Genomic DNA, 23245 nt, shown 5'->3' on the forward strand with positions numbered 1-23245 from the left:
AGGACGAGTTTACAGCTCGGTTTTCCAGGTGAGGAAAGAGAATTCTTGCACATTCCTGAGACATCCCCGGGCAGAGGGAGAAGCTGAGCAGGTTTTTTTGTCTGTCCTGGATTCTGTTTCATGCCTACAATTTGGGAACAAAGGAAATTCCTTGCTCCTCTCCTTTATCTCCAGGACGGTTTAATTTTGGGAACATCCCACACCTCACATCCACAGATTTTGAGGTGGATTTATGGATGTATTCCTGAATTTCCCTGCCCAGCTGCGTGCCAATGTGGGACTGGAAGCTGGAACAGCGGGAAAAGCTTTACTTGGAATTAATGATTCCCTGGAATCCGAGCTGCCTGCAGGCATCTGGCAACTCCAACTCCGAGGTGTAAAACCGGAGGAAAATTCCGGGAAAAACAGTGGGATGGGGGGTGGAAATACCTTTTTTATCCCTTTTTATTTTTCTCTGCTGTTCCGTTAACCAGCTTTATTCCTGGATTTTTCCAGCCTGCTCCTGCTTCCTGCTGCACAGACAGGATCTGGAACAGCATCCCAAGAAAAAAATGGGGATGTGACAAAATCAGGGATGCGATGTTGGATTTTTTGGTGTCCTTTAATTTGGATCCCGGTGGGAATGAGGGCATATGAGAAAATAACGGAACATTGGGAGCTGATAAATCTGCCAGAGAATTTACGGGATCTTTGAACCCTTGTCTCCCTCAGAGCCAGATCCTGGAAAAGCAATCAGTGGGAATATCAACTCCTAATGAGGCCTGGACTTGATCCCCGTGCTCCAAGTGGAATTTCCAGTGGCTGGCAGGGAATCAGAGCTCTTGCAAAAATGGGAAATATGTGGAGATAGAGGAGGAGGATGGACGGAGCCCCTGGGGCTTTGCTGCTGCTCTGGCTTTGTGTTCCTGACTCTTCCTTTGAAAATTCCATTGGGATTCCACAATATCCTACTGGAAAGGATTTGCTCTCGGAAAAAACCTTGGATTTAGCATCTTCCTGCTTGGAATTCTCTGACCTGGTCAGGAAGAGGTGTTCAAATGTCCCTGCCTGACTTTGGAGCACAATTCCCATGAGCTGTGCTTTTTTTCCCAAGTTTTTTGGGAAAAAAATTGAGGGAATTTTAGGGCGTAGAGGATGAAGAACTGAGATTCCTTGGAATGTTTGCCTGGAGGGAAGACTCATCAGGATCTGGAGCTTCTCCAGGGGAGCAGCTCCAATTTCTGGGATCAGGGTTGGCTCCGGGATATGGATGCTGGAATATTCCAAAGGAACAGTGCACCTCTCCTAGAGCTTCCCATTGTATCCAAACTTCCAGCCTTGCTTGGAAACGCTCCCAAATTCCAAGATCCTGCTTTTCCCAACACCTCCTTGGAGCGTGCTCCCAGTCCTGCAGGAGCTAGATACTTCCAGGGCTGGAGTTTTCCCATAAATTCAGCTTGGGGTTCCAACTGAGTGAAAATTCCCAGAGGTGCAGGGTTTTCAGGAGCCTTTGGAGCAGGGAATGCTGCTCCTAGATTTCTGTGGAAATGGTCCATGGGGGATCTTTGGATCTTCCTTGTCCCCAGTCCCTCTGCAGCTCGTCTGGAGCCCTTTCAGGCCCTGGCAGGAGCTCTGAGCTGTGCCTGGAGCCTTCCCTTCTCCAGGGAACATTCCCAGCTCTCCCAGCCTGGCTCCAGAGCAGAGGGGTTCCAGAATCCTGGAGTGGACTGGGTTGGAAGTGACCTTAAATCCCACCCCATCCTACCCCACCCATGGGCAGGGACACCTCCCACTGCCCCAGGTGGATCCAAGCCCCAATGTCCAACCTGGCCTTGGACACTGCCAGGGATCCAGGGGCAGCCACAGCTGCTCTGGGAATTCCAGCCCAGCCCCTGCCCACCCTCCCAGCCAGCAATTCCTTGCCCAGATCCCAGCCCAATCTCCCCTTGGCCAGTGGCAGCCATTCCCTGTGTCCTGTCCCTGCAGGCCTTGTCCCCAGTCCCTCTGCAGCTCTTCTGGAGCCCCTGGAATTTTCTGAGCCCTCTGGCAGCCACATCTTCCCATGGGAATGGGAACATCCTGGCCCTGCTCCCTCTGGAATCTGAAGACCAATCCCTCCCTCATCCCTAATTTTTCGGGGATGATGTGACCCCACTTCCCATTATCCCAAACCTCACAGAACTTCCCACATTCCCTGGAGAATTCCCAGCCCAGGAGCTGTAACAGCAAGGAGCTGGGAATGATCCCAATCCAACCACAGAGTGATTCCCTATGGATTCCCTGTCGCGCATCCCGCCTGGATCTGTTCCTACCTGATCCCATCCACAGGCAATTCTTTGGGAGCTTTCCTTTGGAATGAGCCTGTGGAATCCGGGCTGCTTTTCCTGCTCCTCCAGGTCACTTCTCCACATTCTTGGCCAGTGTTCCCAATTTTCAGGATGCTTCAAATCCACTGGAATTCCCAGATTTGGGAAGGGCTCATTGTTCTGAATATTCTTTGCTAAGGAAGAGCAGATCCAGGGAGAGCAGCTGGATCTGAAGAGGGATTAAACAGGTAAGGAATAAAATCATGGAATTACTGAGGTTGGAAAAGGCCCAAATCCGATCCATGGGTTGGGAAGAAGAAATGTGGGATACTCGGAACGGCTGGGAAAGGACTCTGGGACAGGGATCAGGAAAAGGGCATGGAAATGAGGAATTGGGGCTTTTGGGAACAGGGATGAGCCAAGGGCTGGAGAGAGGAACTCCGCATGATCTTGGGATGAAGGGAACTGGATAAATCCCTGGGAAAATATTCCTTAGATGGATCCACATTTGGATAAATGTTTGGGAGGGCTCAGAAAATCTTTTATACAGAGCAGGAATTTCAGAGGGAACAGGAAAAGCTCAGGGATCCCCCATTATCCCTTCCCAAGGAAATTCTTTGGAAAACACTTCCAAAAAATCCATGGAATGGTCCCCAATATTTGAGCCACTGGGAACCAGATCCCATTTTTATCAAATCCCAAAGGAAAAGAGGAATCTCCTCTCCTTTCTCTTTTTAGTTCCTTCTTCCCTTTAATTCCTTGGAAAGAACCAAGTGGAAACTATGGGATGTCTCCACAATGGAAAGGGAATCCCTGGAAAAGCTCTGAGAGATCCGAGCACTCAGCATTCCATGGGGACCTGTCTCTGACAATTCCATTATATTGGATCCATGATCCCACATCCCAAACTCAGCATGGAATGGGAGTTTCTCCTTGGAATCCTCTGGGCTCCAGTTGTCCCATCGGGAGGAAATTTTCTTGGATTTTCCAGCATTCTTCTCTCCCATCAGCCTCAGAGACTGTTTCCAGCCCGGCAAAAAAAAACTGGGAATGTCCATGGAGTGGAAATTTTAAAGGGAATGTAGGGAGGGGATCCTTGAAGAGGTGGAGGTTGAGGCATTTTTAAGGAATATCGGGATAAAGTTTTTTGGGAGCCTCGGGTGACAGGGGCTCCGGCTGTTCCAGGTGGAATCTGATCCTGGAAAACCTTGGAATGGGAGATTAGGATTTACTGATTCTGGCCTCATCTGCAATGGAAGAGCTCCCTCTGGTGACACCTGGAATTCCTGCTTTTCCATTTTTCTTCCTTTTCTCCCCCTACTCTTTTCCAGGAAAATCACCTTTGCTGCTCCAGAGGGAAGGGCAAAGCTCATCCCCATTCTTTTCCAGAGTCAGGAAAATCCAGTTCCTCGTTGGAATATCTCAGATATCCATGAACACCCCAAGAGAGGCTGAAACCCTGAATTCGAAAAGCCCAAATTCCGAAATCCCAGGGAAACAAATATTCCCTGGGAAAGCAAGGCAGTGATCCCCACCTCGGAGAGTGTTACGGAATTCTATGTTTGGAATCCATCCAGGGAATTTTATCCATGTCCAGCGGGATGGGAGCCCTAGTTGGGAAGTATCCCAATACCAAACCTGGGATCCCAGTCCTTTTCCAACAGGAGCTGGAGGTTTTCCCTCTGGAAAATGAGGGAAAAGCTCCGAAGAGGTTTTTTGGGATGCAGCAGTTCCAGAGCTGCTTCCACGGCCGCGGGACCATCTCCAAGGGCAGCTTGTGGATTGAGGAGATTCCTGCCCTCTGAATTAGGAAGTATCCAAGGCTTTTTTGGGATGCAGGGAACAAGAGAAGTGTCCAGCAAAAGGTCATCAAATAAAAGTGTTCTCAGAAGATTCCAGGGAAAACCTGGAGCCTTTTCCATGGCCTAAAGGGGTGCCAGGAGAGCTGCAGAGGGACTGGGGACAAGGCCTGCAGGGACAGGACACAGGGAATGGCTGCCACTGGCCAAGGGGAGATTGGGCTGGGATCTTGGCAAGGAATTGCTGGCTGGGAGGGTGGGCAGGGGCTGGGCTGGAATTCCCAGAGCAGCTGTGGCTGCCCCTGGATCCCTGGCAGTGCCCAAGGCCAGGTTGGACATTGGGGCTTGGATCCACCTGGGACAGTGGGAGGTGTCCCTGGATGGCAGTGGATGGGATTTAAGTTCCCTTCCCACCCAAACCACTCTGGAATTCCATGATTCCATGAAAGATTTTTTCCCACCTGCAGTTCCTCCTCAGAACATTCATGGGAAATATCCCATTCCTGTTTCTTTAAATCCTGGTCCCATCTGTAGCCATAATCATGGAATTTGGTCTCATCCAGCACATTTCTGCCTGCCCAGGTTAAACAGAAATCAGGATTTTTCCAAGACCCCTCTGAGCACTCCATTCCTTGGACCCATCCAGAATTCCATGTTTTTCTATCTCCTTTTGTAATCAGAAGAAACCTAATTCACTAATAATAATTTTTTAAAAATAATAATAAAGGCTGAAACAAACAAACAAACAACAAAATCCTGTGGGAATTCTCAAATCCTCCTTTGCCAGGTTGGTTTTGGGAGGGAAAAAGGAATTTTCCTGGGATGGAGCCGTTCCCTTCCACATCTGGGATGCATCCATCCCTACAGCTCCTCTGCTGGAGCACCTCTGATCTCTGCGGCTTCCCAGGCACCTTTCCCAGCTATTTTAGGAGGGAGTGTTTTGCCCAGCACCCCCATGGAGCCTTTCTGGGAAAAGGAGGGAATAACTCAGGCCTTTGGATGGGTGGAAAAGCAAAGGCAGAGCTCAGGATGCATGGAATCATGGAATGGTTTGGGTGGGAAGGGACCTTAAAGACCTTCTAATTCCAATGGGATGTGCAGGGATGCCTCCCACTATCCCAGGTGGATTCAGCCTTGCCTTGGGCACTGCCAGGGATCCAGGGGCAGCCACAGCAAATCTGGGAATTCCAGCCCAGCCCTGCCCACCCTCCCAGCCAGCAATTCCTTGCCCAGATCCCAGCCCAATCTCCCCTTGGCCAGTGGCAGCCATTCCCTGTGTCCTGTCCCTCTGTCCCTTGTCCCCAGTCCCTCTGCAGCTCTCCTGGAGCCCCTGCAGGGTCTCTGAGGATTCCCTGGAATTTTCCCTTCTCCAGGGGAACACTCCCAGCCTGGCTCCAGAGCAGAGGGTCTCCAGAATCCAGGAATGGTTTGGGTGGAAAGCAACCTTTTAATTCCATCCATTCCCACTCCACCCATGTTTAGGGACACCTCCTACTATCCCAGCTTTATCCAAGCCCTATCCAACCTTGGGTGGTTGTTCCTCCAGTGAAAATCCAATGAAAACATGGACACTGCAGTCCCGTGGAAATACCAGCTCCAAGGGGGGCATGAGCTCCCCAGAATGCTGCATCCACACCTGGCAGGGACCATCCCTGCTCCTGGCAGGAAAAATCCCAAATTCCCATAATCCACACCAGTCTGCCACTGGCAAATCCCAGAGGAGCCGCTCCAGAGCTGGTGGAGTTCAGGACAACATTCCTGGATAACTCCGAGGTTAGGGTTTTGTTTACCTACTCTTAGCTCCATCTCCGAAAAACATTTCCTGGAATTTGGAGGGAATTCTGCTCAGCTGTCCCTGTGGTCTGTCAGAAAACAGCAATTCCAGGGCTTCCTTAAAGCCAGAAAGGAAATCCATGGAGCAAAAGTGAGGAATGACAGCTTTGTTCCCTGTTCCCAATCCCACTTCCCCAGGTGAGGGAAAGGTTAAACTTCCTCTTTGTGGCTGGAAAATCTCAGGGTGGTGTGGGAATTTGAATTCTACATCTTCAGAGCCAACTTTGATACCAGGATGGGCCATTCCAAGGAGGAATTTCACAGGTGTGAGGGAGCAGCTCAGGGAATTTCCATGCAGGCCAGTGAGAGGTTAGGCCTGGCTTTAGGCTGGGTTTAGATCCCACCCCAGCCCAGCCGGAATAGGTAGGAAAGGTGGGAATAAGAAAAGAATGCACTCCGCTCAGAATTCCAGGAGGGAATAAAGCTCCTTTCATTTTTCCAGGGGCAGGAACTGTTAACCATGAGGAAAGGAGGGACTGGGATCAGATCCCATGTGGGATCCAACTGGAAACAAGTGGACAGGGCATGGAGGGACAGGACACAGGGAATGGCTGCCACTGGCCAAGGGGAGATTGGGCTGGGATCTTGGCAAGGAATTGCTGGCTGGGAGGGTGGGCAGGGGCTGGGCTGGAATTCCCAGATTTGCTGTGGCTGCCCCTGGATCCCTGGCAGTGCCCAAGGCCAGGTTGGATCCACCTGGGGCAGTGGGAGGTGTCCCTGGCTGGAACTGGCTGAGCTTTAAATCCATCCCATCCCAAACTTTCCTGGGATTCTGTGAAAACAGGGATATTTTTGCACCCCCACAGCTGCCTCCAGTTTTGCCTTGTGCAGCTGCTCTGAGAGGAAAATTCCGGATCTGTTTCATGCCAGAGGAGCCACAATTCCCTCCTTCCCCAGCCTCACCTGGCTGAGCCTCCCAAGGGCCTGGAGAGCCTCCTGGAAAAACCACTTGGGAATTAATTCCGTGCGCTAACGAGCTGACCTTTATTCTGCAACAATTCCTGGGCTAATTGCACTCATTCCCTCTTCCCGAGGCATTGACAAACACGTCAAAGGAGACGCTTTTCCTATGGATCAAGAGGGAAAATGGGAAGAAACCTCCAATCAAGGACTTTTCATCCAAGCTCGGGGCAGGATGTCTCCGCTCCGTGGGTGTTTTTCAAGGGCTCTTCCATGCCCTGGATGGATTTGCATCCCATTTTCATGGGGAAAAAAGCAAGTCCCGGAAAATTTCAACAGGCTCCGAGCACCTGTGAGTCCCTGAGAGCTTTTTTGTGCTTCATGTATTTATTTCTAGCCAACGGAACGAGGGTGGCTCGTTGAAATCCGCTCCGAGTGTTTCTCGCTCCAAAGTTTTCCCTTCCCGCTTCCCAGGGATGGATCTGGATTTTTGGGATAGGATGATGCTGAGAATGCCACCCCATGGGGAACTTTTCCCTGCCCATCCCGGGATGGGATGGGAATTGGGACGGGAAGGAATTGGGATGATTTGGAATGAGATGGGATTGGGATGAAATGGGGTGGGATAAAATTAGATGGGGAGGAAATGCAATGGGATGGGATGGGGTGGGATGGGGTGGGATGGGATGGGATGGGATGGGATGGGATGGGATGGGATGGGATGGACAGGTCCTGCTTCAGGGTGTGCACACAGCTCCAGCTTGATGTGAGAATTCTGAGTTCCCTGGATGTGCTTCTTCCTTTTGGGAGTTCAGCTGCTGGGGGAGAATTTTCCGCATCTATCATAAAATCATGGAATGCTTTTATGGGTCAGGGAGGCACTTTAAATCCCATCCCATTCCACTCAATCCATGTGCAGGGACACCTCCCACTATCCCAGGGTACTCCAAACCCCATCCAACCTGGCCTTGGACATTTCCAGAGATGAGACATCCACAACTTCTCTGGGAATGATCCACCATGGATTCCCCAAAAAAATGTTTTCCCCAAAATCCCTTCCCCCCCTTCCTTGCCATTCCAAACCCAAAACTTACCCAAGAAAACAGGGATCCAAAATATTCCAACATCTCCATCCCTTCCACGTGGCAACAGAATATGAGACAAACAGAAGCCAGACTGGGAATAACCAGGAAAACAAGGGAGGAATGCGGATTTTAGGGCAAACAAATGTTATTTGTTTACCTTCCCCGCCAATAAAATTCCCAACATGGAAATAATGAAAGGAGTTGGGAAATGAAATCGCTTGGAATCACCGAGCTCGTAAAAAATTATGAGCCCAGAAACAGAAGGATTGGAGGGGGGGAAAAAGGTGGAAAAACCAGAAGAGTTCTTGTCTTCAGCCGGATTTTTTATTTGGGAATTAATGGGGGTCGCGTCAGGGCATGGAAATCCTATAAAGCAGAGCAGAGAAGGGAAAACTCTTCCTGAGGAAGAAGTGGAGCTGGATTGGGGGCAAAAAAACAATTGTTGAGGAAGCTGAGGTTTTAGGCAAAAAAAAAAAATGGAATTGCAGAGAGGAGCAGAGATAGAAAGAGGTCCTGGATTTTTAAATCCCAAATCTGGCAGGAACAGATGGAGCCTGACCATGGCTAAAATTAACTTATTGTTCCACATGGATTTTATACCGCAGATTCCAAATTTTCCTAAGCATTGCAAGACTCCTCTCTGTCCTTCCAAGTGATTTTGGGATGAAATCTCAATTTTCCAATGGAATTCCCACACTTGGAAGTGCAGGAATGACGATTGGGTGCTGGAGGAAATTCCCTTCTCAGGCCCTAAAATGGGATGTGGATCCAGAACTCCTGGAGGGAAAGCTGAAAAGCTGGAAAAGGTGGATAATCCTTTGATTTCCAACAGTTCTGCCTAATTTTTTGCTGGGCTTTTTTGGGAGGCTTTTTGGTTGGGATTTTTTTCTTCCATGCAGGAATGTGAAGAGCCCAAATCCATCCCAAGCTCCATCAGCGCTCCCAAAACAATTTTTCCAGAGCCCAGCTTGTCCCAAGGCTCCTCATGGATATTTTAGGAGCAAAGATCAGGATTTGGAATGGCTGTCCAGAGACTGCCCCAGGTTTTTTTTTTTTAGGAGAGGGATGATCAGAGGGATGGAGCAGCTCTGCTGGGAGAAAAGCTGGGGAAGTTGGGAATGTTCCCCTGGAGAAGGGAAGGCCCCAGGGAATTCTCAGAGCCCCTGGCAGGGCCTGCAGGGGCTCCAGGAGAGCTGCAGAGGGACTGGGGACAAGGGACAGAGGGACAGGACACAGGGAATGGCTCCCACTGGCCAAGGGGAGATTGGGCTGGGATCTTGGCAGGGAATTGCTGGCTGGGAGGGTGGGCAGGGGCTGGGCTGGAATTGCCAGAGCAGCTGTGGCTGTCCCTGGATCCCTGGCAGTGCCCAAGGCCAGGTTGGATCCACTTGGGACAGTGGGAGCTGTTCCTCGATGGAACTGGCTGAGCTTTTAAGTCCTTTCCATCCCAATCCATTTCATCCCACTTTTTTTTTCTCCTGGGATGAAAGAGCCTCTCCAAAGGCGCAAATGTCACCAGGGAGCTGCTCCTGCTCCCAAAATTCAGATGCTGCAGGTCTGATGAGCTCCCAGTGACTCTTCCCAACCCTATTGGGGTGAATCCTCTCCAGGGGCTGGAGAAGGACCCATGGAATGAATTCCCAGTGGGAATCTGACCTGTAGATATGGAAAACCTGTGAAACCACCTGGGTTTTGGTGCTTTTTTGGGACAAACTTCCCAAAAATTCTTCCCAATATCCCACCCACCTCTGTCTTCCAGCAGTAGGAAGCCGTTCCCAATTTTCCTGTCTCTCACTGGTTACAATCCCATAAATCAGCTCTTTTCCCATAAAGCTGCACATTCCACCTGAATCCGGACACAAAGGTCCTTGCCCACTCTTGATTATATCCTGCCTTCCAAAAAATCTGGTTTTGGGTACCCCTTTCCCAGTTTTTACACCAAGGAAGCCTCCTGGAATTCCAGGGGATTTACCTGATCAAATTTCTAACGTAGTTAAATAAAACCCACCCCAGATATTTTCCCAGAGCACAGGGCTCCATCAGCAGCCCCTGCAACGCCATTTTCCCAAGGAAAAATCCTGGATTTCATCCCACTCCCAGAATTCAATGTCACTTTAAGTAGCTTCCAGCAAAAACCAGGAATGGGAGAGGCAGATTTTCAATCCCTTTTGGAATAACCCAGCTCAGAGTTATCTCCTGCAGGAATTTCTCCTCTTCCCTGCTCCGACGAGCACAGAATTCCCTCCTTTCCCTCCCTCTGGAAGAGTGGCTCAGTCTCCTTTTCCACCACTTCTATTTTTAAGCCTCCCGAGGCCAAGGAATAAAATCCCAGCTGGAAAACCGGGAGGGAAGGAGCCAAGCAGACTTTGGGCTCCAATTTAGGCAGGAAAAACCCCTTGGAAATTGATTCCAGACCCAGAGCAACCGGGATGAGGGAACAGCTGCCACCACCCCGGCTCCGAGTGCATCCAGATGTGCCACCACCCCCCCGTCCCTCACACTTCCCACCGTCCCTGTGTTCCCAGAGCCAGAAAGAAACTGGGAATAGCCGTGCTGACAGGATGGATGGGTTGCTGCTGCTTCCTGGCCTCTGGAGAAGTGATATTTTTGGGAGTCGGGAATGTCCTGACGGTTCGGGGTTGTGATGTCACCGTCAGCTGATGGATCCAGGCTTCCAGGAGTTCAGGAGGCCAGGTTGGAAAAGGCTTGGATCAGTCTGGGAGAGAGGAAGGTGTCCCATGGAATGGGATGGGATTTAAGGTCCCTTCCCACCCAAACCAGTCTGGGACTTGAGGATTCTTTGGTTTTCCCAAATTTCCCTGCAGACAGTGCTGAATGATCCCTGGGAAGCCACTTTGGATCACATCCCCCTGTTCCCTCTGGGAGCACATAAAGCCTCCACACCTTCCAAGTGTGGAACTCTGCACCTGGGTAAGTTCTGACTTGGAATTCTGGAATGGTTTTGATGGGAAGGGACCTTAAATCCCAGAGATCTGACCTTATCCATGGGCAGGGACACCTCCCACTATCCCAGGTGGATCCAAGACCCAGTGCGGGCCTATCCAGTCCAAGCTGGCCTTGGGCACTGCCAGGGATCCAGGGGCAGCCACAGCCAATCTGGGAATTCCAGCCCAGCCCCTGCCCACCCTCCCAGCCAGCAATTCCTTGCCAAGATCCCAGCCCAATCTCCCCTTTGCCAGTGGAAACTATTCCCTGTGTAAATGGGATGGTGGGGTAGGGAGAGGAAGGTGCTCCAGAGGGGCCTGGGTTTAACACACTCCCCATGTCCAAGGCTGGGCAGTTGGAGAACAATTCCCTGCAGGAGCAATAAAAGGTTACGAGCTCAACATTCCCACCTGGCCAGGAGAGATCCTTTGATGTTAATACATGGATTTCCCATTAACCATTATTGGAAAAGCGGCTGCCGGTGTTTGCTCCGGCTCTGTGCAGTGTGGAAAAGCGGACCTACCCCAATTCCCGGCTGCTGGTGGGATCCTTGGAGCAGAGAAATGCTGGATTTAGTCCTCTGGAGAACCACCTGATCCAAGGGATTGGTTTGGAAATGTGTTGGGAGCAGCAGGTGAATGAGACAGCTCCAAATCCCATCCAACCTGGCCTTGGGCACTGCCAGGGATCCAGGGACAGCCACAACAAATCTGGGAATTCCAGCCCAGCCCCTGCCCACCCTCCCAGCCAGCAATTCCTTGCCAAGATCCCAGCCCAATCTCCCCTTGGCCAGTGGCAGCCATTCCCTGTGTCCTGTCCCTCTGTCCCTTGTCCCCAGTCCCTCTCCAGCTCTCCTGGAGCCCCTTTAGGGACTCTGAGGATTCTCCGGAACTTTTCCCTTCTCCAGGGGAACATTCCCAGCTCTCCAGCCTGGCTCCAGATCAGAGGGGCTCCTGGAATGTTTTGGGTGGGAAGGGACTTGAAATCCCATGCCATTCCTACCCCATCCATGGGCAGGGACACCTCGCGCTATCCCAGAAGCATCCAAGCCCCAATGTCCAATCTGGCCTTGGACACTGCCAGGGATGAGACTTCCACAACTTCTCCAGGAATTCCATCCCAGCCCCTCACTCACTTCACAGCCAGGAATTCCTTCCTAAATGATGAACTTGGAACCGTTTTTGTTCATTCCATCCTGTTTCTCCCCGTTTTGATGTCTCCCCAGTAGCACCTTTGGGAAAAGGATCTGGATCCCTATTCCCAGGCAATCTATTCCAGGGAAATTCAGAATCACACCTCCCTGTACAAATTCTGGCTATTCCAATCCCAGAATTCTGGATTCTCCATTACCTCCACGTGATGAAGATGCCAACATTTCTAAAAGGGTTTTTTTCCATGCCTGGGATGTCAGAGCAGGGAATCCATGTTTGATATTCCGATGGTTTTTTCCATTCCACATCCCATTATCCATTTTTATTCTTTTTTCTACATCCATTTCTCAGCTCCCTGGATATAAAAATAAACAGCTGGAATCCAAGCCCATTCCCAAAAGTGGCATTTAATGGACTCCAGAGCTCCAGCTGCTTGCCGGCACTTTAATGGGAAGCAGAACGTACACCTCCCTGTACAAATCCTGGCTATTCCAATCCCAGAATTCTGGATTCTCCATTACCTCCACGTGATGAAGATGCCAACATTTCTAAAAGGGTTTTTTCCATGCCTGGGATGTCAGAACAGGGAATCCATGTTTGATATTCCGATGGTTTTTTCCATCCCACATCCCATTATCCATTTTTATTCTTTTTTCTACATCCATTTCTCAGCTCCCTGGATATAAAAATAAACAGCTGGAATCCAAGCCCATTCCCAAAAGTGGCATTTAATGGACTCCAGAGCTCCAGCTGCTTGCCGGCACTTTAATGGGAAGCAGAACTCTTGGAATTAGCCAGCCTGGAATGTCTCGTCCACCCACTGGCACACCAGGAATGGGATTCCTGCTCCAGACCCTCTCCAGTCTTGGCTTCTCCTTGGCACAGGGAGGACTTGGACACAAAGGTTTGGAATTTTTCCATGGAGCCCAGAAGCTGTCCAAGGGCAACTTTCCCAATGGTGAGGAGAGGATGGAAAATTGTCCTCACCAGTGGAGCTCTGAACCGTTGGGATTTGGTTCTCCATGGACTTGTGGCTCCCCATCCCGGGAAATGTCCAAGGCCAGCTTGGAATGGGCTTGGAGCATCCTGGGATAGTGGTAAGTGTCCCTGCCCACAGAATGGGATGAGCTTTAAGGTCCTTTCTCTGAACTATTCCATGATTCCGTGATCCTGTGACTTGGGAAGATGAAGGATCATGGAAAAATTCCAACCTCAAGGCAAGGCCCAACCCCACCTCAGCTGCTGCTCCCACTGGAATAAAATCTGGGATGCATCCACAGCCTTTTCCTCTCTATTTTATCCCAATTTTTGGTTTTTCTGCTTGGCCAGGATTTATTCCCAGCTGTTTTCTGGTTCCAGATGGGTTAAACAAGCCTGGGAATTCCAATCTCATCCCACAGGGAATCTCCCTTCTCCAAGATATCCCAACTCTCTTCCTTGTCTTTTTTCTATGTCCAACTCCCTCCCACTCAGTTCTGTAGGAAGGCTGGAATTTCCCAAAATTAAATATTCGGGAAAATCCCTGTTTTGTGCTAATTCCTGGCTGGGATGGAGGTGGGAGAGGTAAGAAAGAGGGAATGATCCTCTCCAAGTTCATTTTTTAGGACTGAGTTGAGAATTTTAAAATTAAGTCATTAATAATAATTTAATTTATTAAAATTAATTAATTCATACTAAATGAATTAATAATTAATTAATTTATTAAAGTCTTCAACATTTCTGGGATTTATGGAGTTCAGAACATGAGGGAGATGATCCCAGATATATCTCCATCACCCAGAAAATTTGGGATTTCTGGTATTCCTTAAAAAAAAAAACGGTGTTGGAACTGAAGGAAAGTTCTGTTATCCTAAGGGAATAGGAGTATTTTTAGGTTTTTATCCTTTCAAAAGAAATAATGGAATTCCCAATCCCTGATTATTCAGGTAACTGGAAAATAGAAATAAAATCCAACCTGTATTTGTGTTGTTGTCCTGTTTGTTTTCCCTCGGATTGCGTAATTCCTTAAAAAAAACAGGAATTATTTGGAGGCGCCTGACTCCGATTTCTCCCAGTCCCTGGGGTGAAAAGAGGGATGAGCTTTTCCTGGCATTCCAGCACGGAGAACTCCAAACCTCTCCAATGACCTCCCTGTCCCTCTTTGGAGTTGCTGGGAAGCTCCAAGGCCATTCCCACCCTTTGGAAGTGACTCATCTCAATTGTTCCCTGTTTTCCATGGAGGGAGACAATGAATCCAGGCTTTGTTTTCCAGCCACGGATTTGCCAACGGATGATTCTTCCCACTGTTTTTATTGGCAAAGAGGAATTGTAAACCTCTGGTGTATCCTGGGGTTTCTTTTTCCCACTTTTCCATATCCACCAAATCCTATTTTTCTTTTTTGGCTTGGGACAGAAGCAGAACCTTTGGAATCTGCTCCAAAGGGTGAAAAAAAACAGGGATGAAGAGGTTCCTTCCTCCTCCACTGACGCCAGGAATTCCATTCAGTTAAAGTGCCCTGGCTCCATGATTTTCATAAACATGGGATTAGGCTGTTTCCAGGGAAAACCTCCAGGAGATCCCAGCACTGAGGTGGGAGAATGGATGAATTTCACTTCCATGAGTTCTGGGAAGAAGGAAAAAGAGGGAAAAATGGGCTAGATTTGGGAGAACTGCCACTTCCCAAATTTGTGAGGCTCTAATTCCCAACCCTTCCTGGGATGCTGGACTTGGATGGGGCCTGGATACAAACCACAAGTGGAAAAGGTGGAGAGGATGGAGGGAAAAGTGGGAAAATACCAAAAAAGAAAGGAAAGCAAAGGGAAACAGCACTGGGAGAGGTTTGGATTGGATATCAGGAAGAATTCCTTCATGGAAAAGTTTGCCAAGTATGGAAATTCCTGATGTTCAACCCATGGGACAAGGAATGCTGGCAGGGACAGAGTAGCCAAGGGTCAGGGAATCTCCCTGGAAACATCCCAAATGCCAAAGAGGGGCACTCAGAGAATCCTAAAAGTTGGGAAAGATATCCAAATCCAACCTTCAAAATCCTGTTTTCCAGGAAGGTTTGGATTCCCCACTCCTGGAAGTATCCAAGGACAAGGCTTGGGGCAGCCTGGGATAGGGGAAGGTTCTGGATGGGCTCTAAGGTCCATTCCCTCCCAAAACATTCCACGATTACCACAATTCAACTCAATGACCCAAATATCCACCAAACCTTTCCCAAAAGTCAGAATTCCATGGCCTGAATTGGCTTGAGGATGAAGGATTATGGATCCCATGAAACTGGAGGAGCTTCAAGGTCCCTTCCTGGAACTATTCCATGATTCTGGGAATGCTTGGGAAGATGAAGGATCATGGAAAAGATTCCAGCCTTGAGGGAAAATCCAGGCCTACTCCAACCTCAGCTGCTGGAATAAAACCCTGGATGCATCCCGAGCCTTTTCCTCTCTTTTTTTATAGGGGATAAAAATACCCAGCACATTTCAGGGATTGGTTCTTTGGGAAGGCTCCGATGGAAATAGAAAAAGCAGACGGGACAAATTCAATTCGTTTTCCTCTGGAAGCAGATTCTGGACAGAGGCAAACCCAGAGCAGTTTCACGGATCATTTCTTGGGAGTCTCCTGCTGATCCCCACAAATCATCCCTCAGTCCGAGGGTTTGGGCTTTTCTGGGATGAATCCCAACTGCAGCTGTCCCACAACACAGGGTTATCCATGAAAAAAAAGCTGATTTCAGGAATTTGGGGTTATCAATCCGCCTTTAAATTCATCACCACCTTTTCCACAACTGTGTTTTCCAGAGGGGAAGTTCCAGCACCGGGAATCACCATCCTGGGAAAGCCTGAAGGGGTCAGGCCTCAAGGCAAGGCTGAAATGGGTTGCGTTGCTCAAATCCAGGGAAATCTCCAGCTTCCCATCGGAAAACTCATGGATTTGGGAGCCAGGAGGCCACAACAGTGCTTTTTAGGGAGCATCCCATTGGATCAGTGCTCCCATTGGATCTGTGAGCAGAACCCATGGCAGGCCCCGTCCACAGGGGTTAAAACAAACAAATCCAGCTGCCAACAGCTCCCCAAAAAAATTTATGGAAGCGCCTTGACTTGGATCCCACTTCTCCTCCCTGCACCACCACCCTCTTCCTGCGCCACCTCCCTCTTCTCCAACTGATCCAGAAAAATTCACGGTTGTGGCTGGAAAACACTCCCCTCGGAGCGGGTAAAACGGGGCACTACCCGCAAAATTGTCCTTATTGAGGAGCAAAATCCATCCAGCTCATTCCTGGGATTTTTTGGGATGAATGCTGGAGATTTAGGGAATTCAGCCCCGGTGTGGGATTGAAGTTTTCCAGCTCCCGGAGGGACCAGGAACACAACAGGGATGTTGTGTCCAGATGGTCCCAAAGGTGTCCCCACACTTTGGAATTCCAGGTTGGAATTACTCACAGCATTAGGCCAAGGAAATCCAGGATCAGGGAAGCAGTCGAGCAGCAGAACTTTTGGAAATTAACTTCCATGCATGGGCAGGGAATCCTGGAATCATGGAATGGGTTGGGATGGAAAGGATTTTAGGATCATTCCATTCCCACCCCATCCATGGGCAGGGACACCTCCCACTGTCCCAGGTGGATCCAACCTGACCTTGGGCACTGCCAGGGATCCAGGGGCAGCCACAGCCAATCTGGGAATTCCAGCCCAGCCCCTGCCCACCCTCCCAGCCAGGAATTCCTTGCCAAGATCCCAGCCCAATCTCCCCTTGGCCAGTGGCAGCCATTCCCTGTGTCCTGTCCCTCTGTCCCTTGTCCCCAGTCCCTCTGCAGCTCTCCTGGAGCCCCTTTAGGGATTCTGAGGATTCCCTGGATCCATTCCTTCTTCACAACCCCTATTTTCCCATTCCAACTCCCAAGAAGAGTCACAATTCCTTCCCCACAATCAAAACACTGGGAACGGGAATGTTTCTGAGCATTTCTTTGGGAATCACAGTGCTTTGGGCATTATTGCAGATAAGGCAGGCACAGGTGATCCAGAACAAATTCCAGCCAATTCCCTGCATAACCAGAAGCCACAGGGAATTCTTTCTACACCTCCCATCTGGATTTGGAGGAGACACAACCAGACCTGGAGCTGGATGTGTCTGTTCAGGGAAAAAAAATGGGATGGAGTTGGTTTTTCCAGATGCTCCAACCTGAATTTACCCCCTGGAATCCCACAGGCTCCTCTTGGCACAAAACCTGGACTGGGAGCACGGATTTCCTTCTGGAAATCCATTTTTATGGAACCGGATGCCCTGGATCCTTTTGTCCCATTGCTGCTGACCCAGGCTTGCCAGAGGAATTCTGGGAATAAAATAGGATTTCCCACTGGAAGTGTCTCTGGAGTGAATCCCAAACTTTCAAGCCCATCCATTCCAGGCATTCCACAATCCCAGGTGGCTCCAATCCTTATCCAAGCTGCCCTTGGATGTTCCAAAGAAAACCCATGGATAGATTTTGATTCCTTGTCCTTCTGGGATAGACAGTGGTGTTCCTGACAGGATGGGGGATGCGCATCCCATGTTTGGCATTCCGACATGGATCGCACATCCATTTGAGGCTCTTGGTTCCAAGATTTTTGGGTTGGGATCATGGGGAATTACACCAGGACGGGAAATCCCAGAATCCCCGCAAATCCAAGAGATATTGGATCTGAATTCCCACTGTGGATTCCAGGAGAGCACTCAGGGAATTCCAGACTCCTCTGGCACAGTTGGGTCCTGGTGGGAAAAGAGCAGGGACCAACATTCCCATAAAACCCAAATTTCCAATCCCAGCAAGGGCCAAACAGAAGTAACTTTTGTCCTTGGCTCCTCAGATCCTTTGGGATAATAAAACCTCTGGAAAATTGGAGTGAATCCTGGTTGTTTGATGGTGGCTATAAACAGGGATGGGGGTGGAAATGGCATTGGGAGGTTTTTAGGGAAAAAACGAAGGAAAATGAAGCATTTAATGATGGAAAATGAAACCTCCACCCTGGGATGTGCAAATCTGGAGCCGATTGCTGCACTCCAACTTTTGGGAAGGGGCCATGGATCAGCCAAAGCTCAGCAGCAGGGATGGGGTTATAAATCCCTATAAATCCCTATAAGTCCCAAAGCTGTGCATTTTCCGTGTAGAAAACACGGAGAAGGAGCTGCCCTGTGCATTCTGGGAGATGTTCTAATGAGAATCCTGGGATTTGATCCCCCATGGATTACATCCCCATTTAACAAAGCAATTGGGCTGTTATCCCGATTTTTTAAGCACAAGCTTAAAATCCCAGCCAGAGCAGGGCAGGAGCTGCCATCAGTGGTTTTTCATGGGAAACTGATCCCTCGGGATCACTTTTCCCAGCTCCTTGCTTGTTTGAAGCAGCCACAGCTCCAAAGAAAACATGGGATCAAGGATAAATCTCATCCTGCTGAAAGGAGGACAGGAAGATCCCAAATCAGCAAAGGTGCCGGAGCAGCCGGATATTAATGGGATTTTTCTGGTGGGAGAATGGGAGAAGATGCCTTGCAGGATGAGAATTTGAGGATTAACACCCTCACAGTACTGGAAAACCCTGGGAATCATGGAATTATGGAACCATCCATAATTAGGTGAGAAAGACCTCTGAGCTCAAGTCCAACCCTGCCAAGGTCACAAATCCCCAAGTGCCACATCCCACGGGATCATCCCGCTCCAGGGACAGGAGGAGGGAACAGCAAAAGTGGGAATGTCCCAGCATTCCCATCGGATCCATGGGAGGCTGAGCAGGTTGTGGATCACGGATTTGTTTGGAAAACAAATCCCACCCTGGGACAGGTTTTTTGCTCCATTAATGCCTGGCAGCAGCGAGTATGTGTTGGGATGTTTTCCATAAGAATATTTGGGAATACATGGGAAAATGGCTGATTTTAAAGGAATATCAGTGAGGCTCAGCCTGGAGAAAAGGAGGATCAGGGGGGACCTTATATCTCTGCACAATTCCCTGAAGATCTGGAGCCAGATGGGAGTTGGGATCTCATCCTAGGGAAAAACAGGATAAGAGGGAACGGCCTCAGGTTGTCTCAGGAGAGGCTTCAGTTGGACATCAGCAGGAATTTCCTCATGGAAAGGGTGGTCAGGCCTTGGAAGTGCCCATGGAGCTTTGGAGTCCCCATCCCTGGGGGTTTCCAAGGAATTCCCAGATACGGCACTCAGTGGGGATTGGGCACAGCTTGGAGTGGATGATCCCAAAGGTCTTTTCCAGCCTCAGGGATTCTGGGGATTCTGCAAATACTGACACTAAAAAGACCAAGAATTCCCAAAAAAGTGGCTGGGAGGCAGCGGGAGAGGATGAAATCAAAGCCCAGCTGCTCCTGAGATTCCTCTCCCAGTGGGAATGGGAGACCTGTGGGGCTGTGGAGCAGCTCCAAGGGAAAACCAGCTCCAGAATTCCATGATGGAATGCAAAGGCCTCAAAATCCAAGAGAAACTGGGATTTTGTAGAGCACCAACTCCAAATCCCAGATTTTGTACCACAGCCATTCCCATCCCCATTATTTCAGCTTTGGGAATGTGACATGTCATCCCAGGGATCCGGTTTTCCAACACATTTTCCATAGGTTTACAATACATAAATGGGATAATACAGGGAAAAAGGAAACTGAGGCTGGATCAGAGAGCGAAAAGTGCTTGGAATCTGTGGGATTTACTCAGGCTGGCAAATCCCAAGTCCTGCCCTGAGGATCCTCTGCACATTCCCAACTTCTGGATGGAAAGGTCCTTTCTCCACTCCCTCCTCAGATTTTCACTGGAATTTGGGATTTACCAACCAGAGCAGCAGGAAAACTCAAACAAAACACAGAAGGCTGGAAAACCAGGAATATTTTGGTGGAGGCTTCGGTTAGATGACACTTCCCGGGTGGAATTCCAAAGGGAACTGGAGTCTTTGGCAGCAGCTGGAGGCCTGGATGCGTTTTTCCTTCTTCACTTCCCAAATTCCTTCCCAAAATTCCCAGGCAGGCACAGGAGCACCTTCAGTTGAAAGGTTTCACCAGTTTCATAGCAGCATAGTTCTGAAAGGATGGAAAAACATGGGAATCACTGGGAAAATATGGAAATCACGGGAAAAATGAGGGAATTACTGGAAGAATAAGGGAATCCTTGGAAAAATTAGGGAATCCTTGGAAGAATAAGGAAATGATTGGAAGAATGAGGGAATCACTGGAAAAATAAGGGAGTAACTGGAAAAAAAAAAAAGGGAATCACTGGAAAAAATGAGGGAATGATCAGAAAAATAAGGGAATCATTGGAAGAACTTAACAAGAACCAGGAGTCATTCCTGGATTGTGGTTGCTATTCCCAAAAATTTTAAGAGAAATTCCCACCTCTTCAAGCCCTTGGAATAAATTTGGCCCCTCCCTCCTGCACCATCCCAGTGTCCGACTGCTGGGAAGCATTCCCAGTTTTCCTTGATTTGCGTGAGACTCCTCTCCTCTGGATCCCACTGCTCCTTCCCATCCTCTGGGATTCCCACAAATCTCATGGATTCACCATCCAATCCCCGACCTTGTATCCCTACAGCTCCTTTTTCCACGATCCCACAAAACTTGAGACATCACCTGTTCTGCCCCTTGGGAAAAGGGTCCTGGAGCATTCCCAAAGCTGTGCCAGGAATTTTCTGGAATGCAGAGCTTTCCAGCAGGAAGAGGCTCCTCCAGCCCTGCCCCATCCTCATTTATTCCAAGGACAAATCCAGCCGGCAGCTCCATGGAATTTTGTCAAAGGCGACCAAGGCAGGTAAAACTATCCCAGATTTTTCCCTCTGCATCCCAGAAAATCTTGGAGACTTGGCACACTAGTGCCAGCAACTGGTGTTGCTGAGGACATGCCAGGAATGGCCTTCCCATGGTTTTTTGGTATCTCCACCATTCCTGATATCATGGGATTGTTGAGGTTGGAAAAGAGCCCCAACCCTTGTTCATCATTATCAATGTCCTCATATGCCACATCCATTCCAGGTGTTTTTGGAATAATTCCATGGATGGGAACTCCACCACTGCTCCAGGGCTGGACACTGCTTACCATGAGGGATTTTTTTTTTAAATACTCAACCTAAAATTCCCTTGGAATAACTTAAGGCTGTTCCTTCTTGTCCTGTTGTTCCCTGGGAGCAGATCCCAAATCCCACTTGGCTCCAAACATTCAGGGAATTGTGGAGAGCCAGAAGGTCCCCCTGATCCTGCTTTTCTCTGGGATGAGTCCCTTTCCCTCAGCTTTTCCTGATGCTCCAGCCCCTTCCCAATTCCATTCCCATGCCTGGACACGCTCCAACCCCACCAGATTTTTCCCATGAGGATCCCCAACCCCAAAAAGTCCCTTTTTAACCCGTTGTGTTCCTCAGCACAGAATTTTCCATCCCCCTGAATCCAGCACCCCTCAGACCTCAGCCAATCCCTGTCCTCTCCCAGCCGCTCCATACCGGGAAGGCGTAGACAAAGATTCCCAGGAAAAGCAGCAGGATGAAGAGGAGGATGGCCAGGATCAGCACCCACTTGTAGCGGCGCCACAGGATGAACTTCAGGGTCTTGTATGGGGATGTGAACCACAGGAAGGAGGTCTCGGGACGCCTGGAGCCAAAAGAAGGAGAGGTCACCTCAGAATTTCATCCTCCTGGATCCCCAATCCCATCTGCCTTGGTGGTCCCAGACCAGCTTTGAAATCCTTCTGGATTCATTGTCTGGACCAACCTCCCAGTCCCACCTCAACTGGTGATCAAGGCCAGTTTCCCAATCCCACTGAAATTTTTACTCCTCATCCTTCTGGGGATGTCCCATCAATTTCCACTTTGGTGATCCAGATCAGACTCCCACTCCGAATGGATTCATGGTCCAGAGCAGCCTCCAATCCCACTGCTCTCAGGTCTTCCATCTTTCTGCATACATCCCGTGAATGTTCTCCTTGGTGGTCCAGACAGTCTCCCAATCGCACTGGAAAGTGTCAGCTCCTGCATCCCTCTAAGGATGTCCCACCAACATTCTCCTTAGTGATCTAGACCAACCTCCCAGTCCCAATGGATTCGTGGTCCAGATCAGTCTCCCAAATCTCTCTGGACTGGTGATCCAGACCAGCCTCCCAACCCCTTGGATTCATGGTCCAGACCAGACTCCAAAACCCCCGGGACTGTCTCAGCTCTTCCATCTTTCTGGCTACATCCCACCAATGTCCTCCTTGGTGGTCCAGACTGATCTCCCAATCCCACTGGACTGGTGCTCCAGACCAGCTTCCCAATTCCGCAGAACTTGTTCCCCAGACCTCCCTCCCACTCCCCACCAGTTCAGAGTGGATCCTACCCAGGTGCAAACTCAGTTCAGCCCAGTTCCCTGCAGCTGGAAACACAGAATTCCCATTTGGTCCTCAAGAATTACATGCCCTGCTGGCTGCTTTTCCATTTGGGATGTTCTTACTTGGGATCCTCCAGCCTGGGGTTCATGTTTGGCTCATCCCGTCCCATCCCAGCTGGACGCTCCTCGTGCTCCTGTTCTGCCACGATTTCCAAAGTCATCTCCAGTTTGCCCTGGATGGGTTAAACAAAAACTTAGTTATTATCCCCAAAAACAGAGGGAAAGGTGAGGAATGAACGTGGGATGGAAAATAGGGATTAGGGAAAGAAAATATACTTTAAACAGAACCAAACCACTCCCAACAATGACCATGGGGATCCCAGGATTCCAGAGATCCTTCACCTGTCACTGGAGATATTCCAGGAAATCCCAGATCCCACTTTTACCCAAACTTGGACAACCACAGAATCCCAGGATCATTGAAGCTGGAAAAACCTCTGGGATCAAGCTGTGATTGATCATCACTGAGTGCCACATCCAGTCTTTCCCAATCCCCTAATTCCCAATTTCCTTGGAACCAGCTCAGGGTTTGTCAGTTGAATCACTGAATTCCCTGCCTGGATTCCCTCACCTGCATAGAACAGTCACCAAAACCTGGAACAGGAGCCCAGACACCTTTAAATCTATTGCTGGGACAACTGGAATTTTTTCCCGGTGTTTAGGACACAAGATTGTTTGGAATAGTGATACAGAATCAAATTTGGTAGCACATTCCAAAAACCAGGCTGAAAATCCCACAAAACCAATCATTCCTCTGCACAGTGCCAGAAAATTTCCAGCCAACCACAGACGGTCCGGCTGGATCCATAAAGTCTCCAGTTGGAAATGGAATTTCTTGCCCTGCTTTGAATTTAATGAAGATTTCAGGGAATTCTGGAACAGTTTG

The 23245-nt window shown here is 49.3% G+C and overlaps 1 protein-coding gene across 1 annotated transcript in view; it reads right to left on the reverse strand.

Annotated features, from left to right (window-relative positions):
* Positions 1-16928: 16928 nt before the first annotated feature.
* Positions 16929-23245, reverse strand: part of DYSF (dysferlin) — a 70759-nt gene continuing 64442 nt past the window's right edge. Inside the window, exons 54-56 of the mRNA XM_039724004.1 lie at positions 22423-22532; positions 21438-21585; positions 16929-20031 (exon numbers count right to left, since the gene is read on the reverse strand). Of these exons, the coding sequence (XP_039579938.1) occupies positions 19993-20031; positions 21438-21585; positions 22423-22532 (297 nt within the window). The 3' untranslated portion in view covers positions 16929-19992. The remainder of the gene's footprint in view (positions 20032-21437; positions 21586-22422; positions 22533-23245) is intronic.

Source organism: Passer montanus, unplaced genomic scaffold (genome assembly GCF_014805655.1).
Source record: "Passer montanus isolate IOZ18808 unplaced genomic scaffold, ASM1480565v1 scaffold109, whole genome shotgun sequence".
NCBI classification, from domain to species: domain Eukaryota; kingdom Metazoa; phylum Chordata; class Aves; order Passeriformes; family Passeridae; genus Passer; species Passer montanus.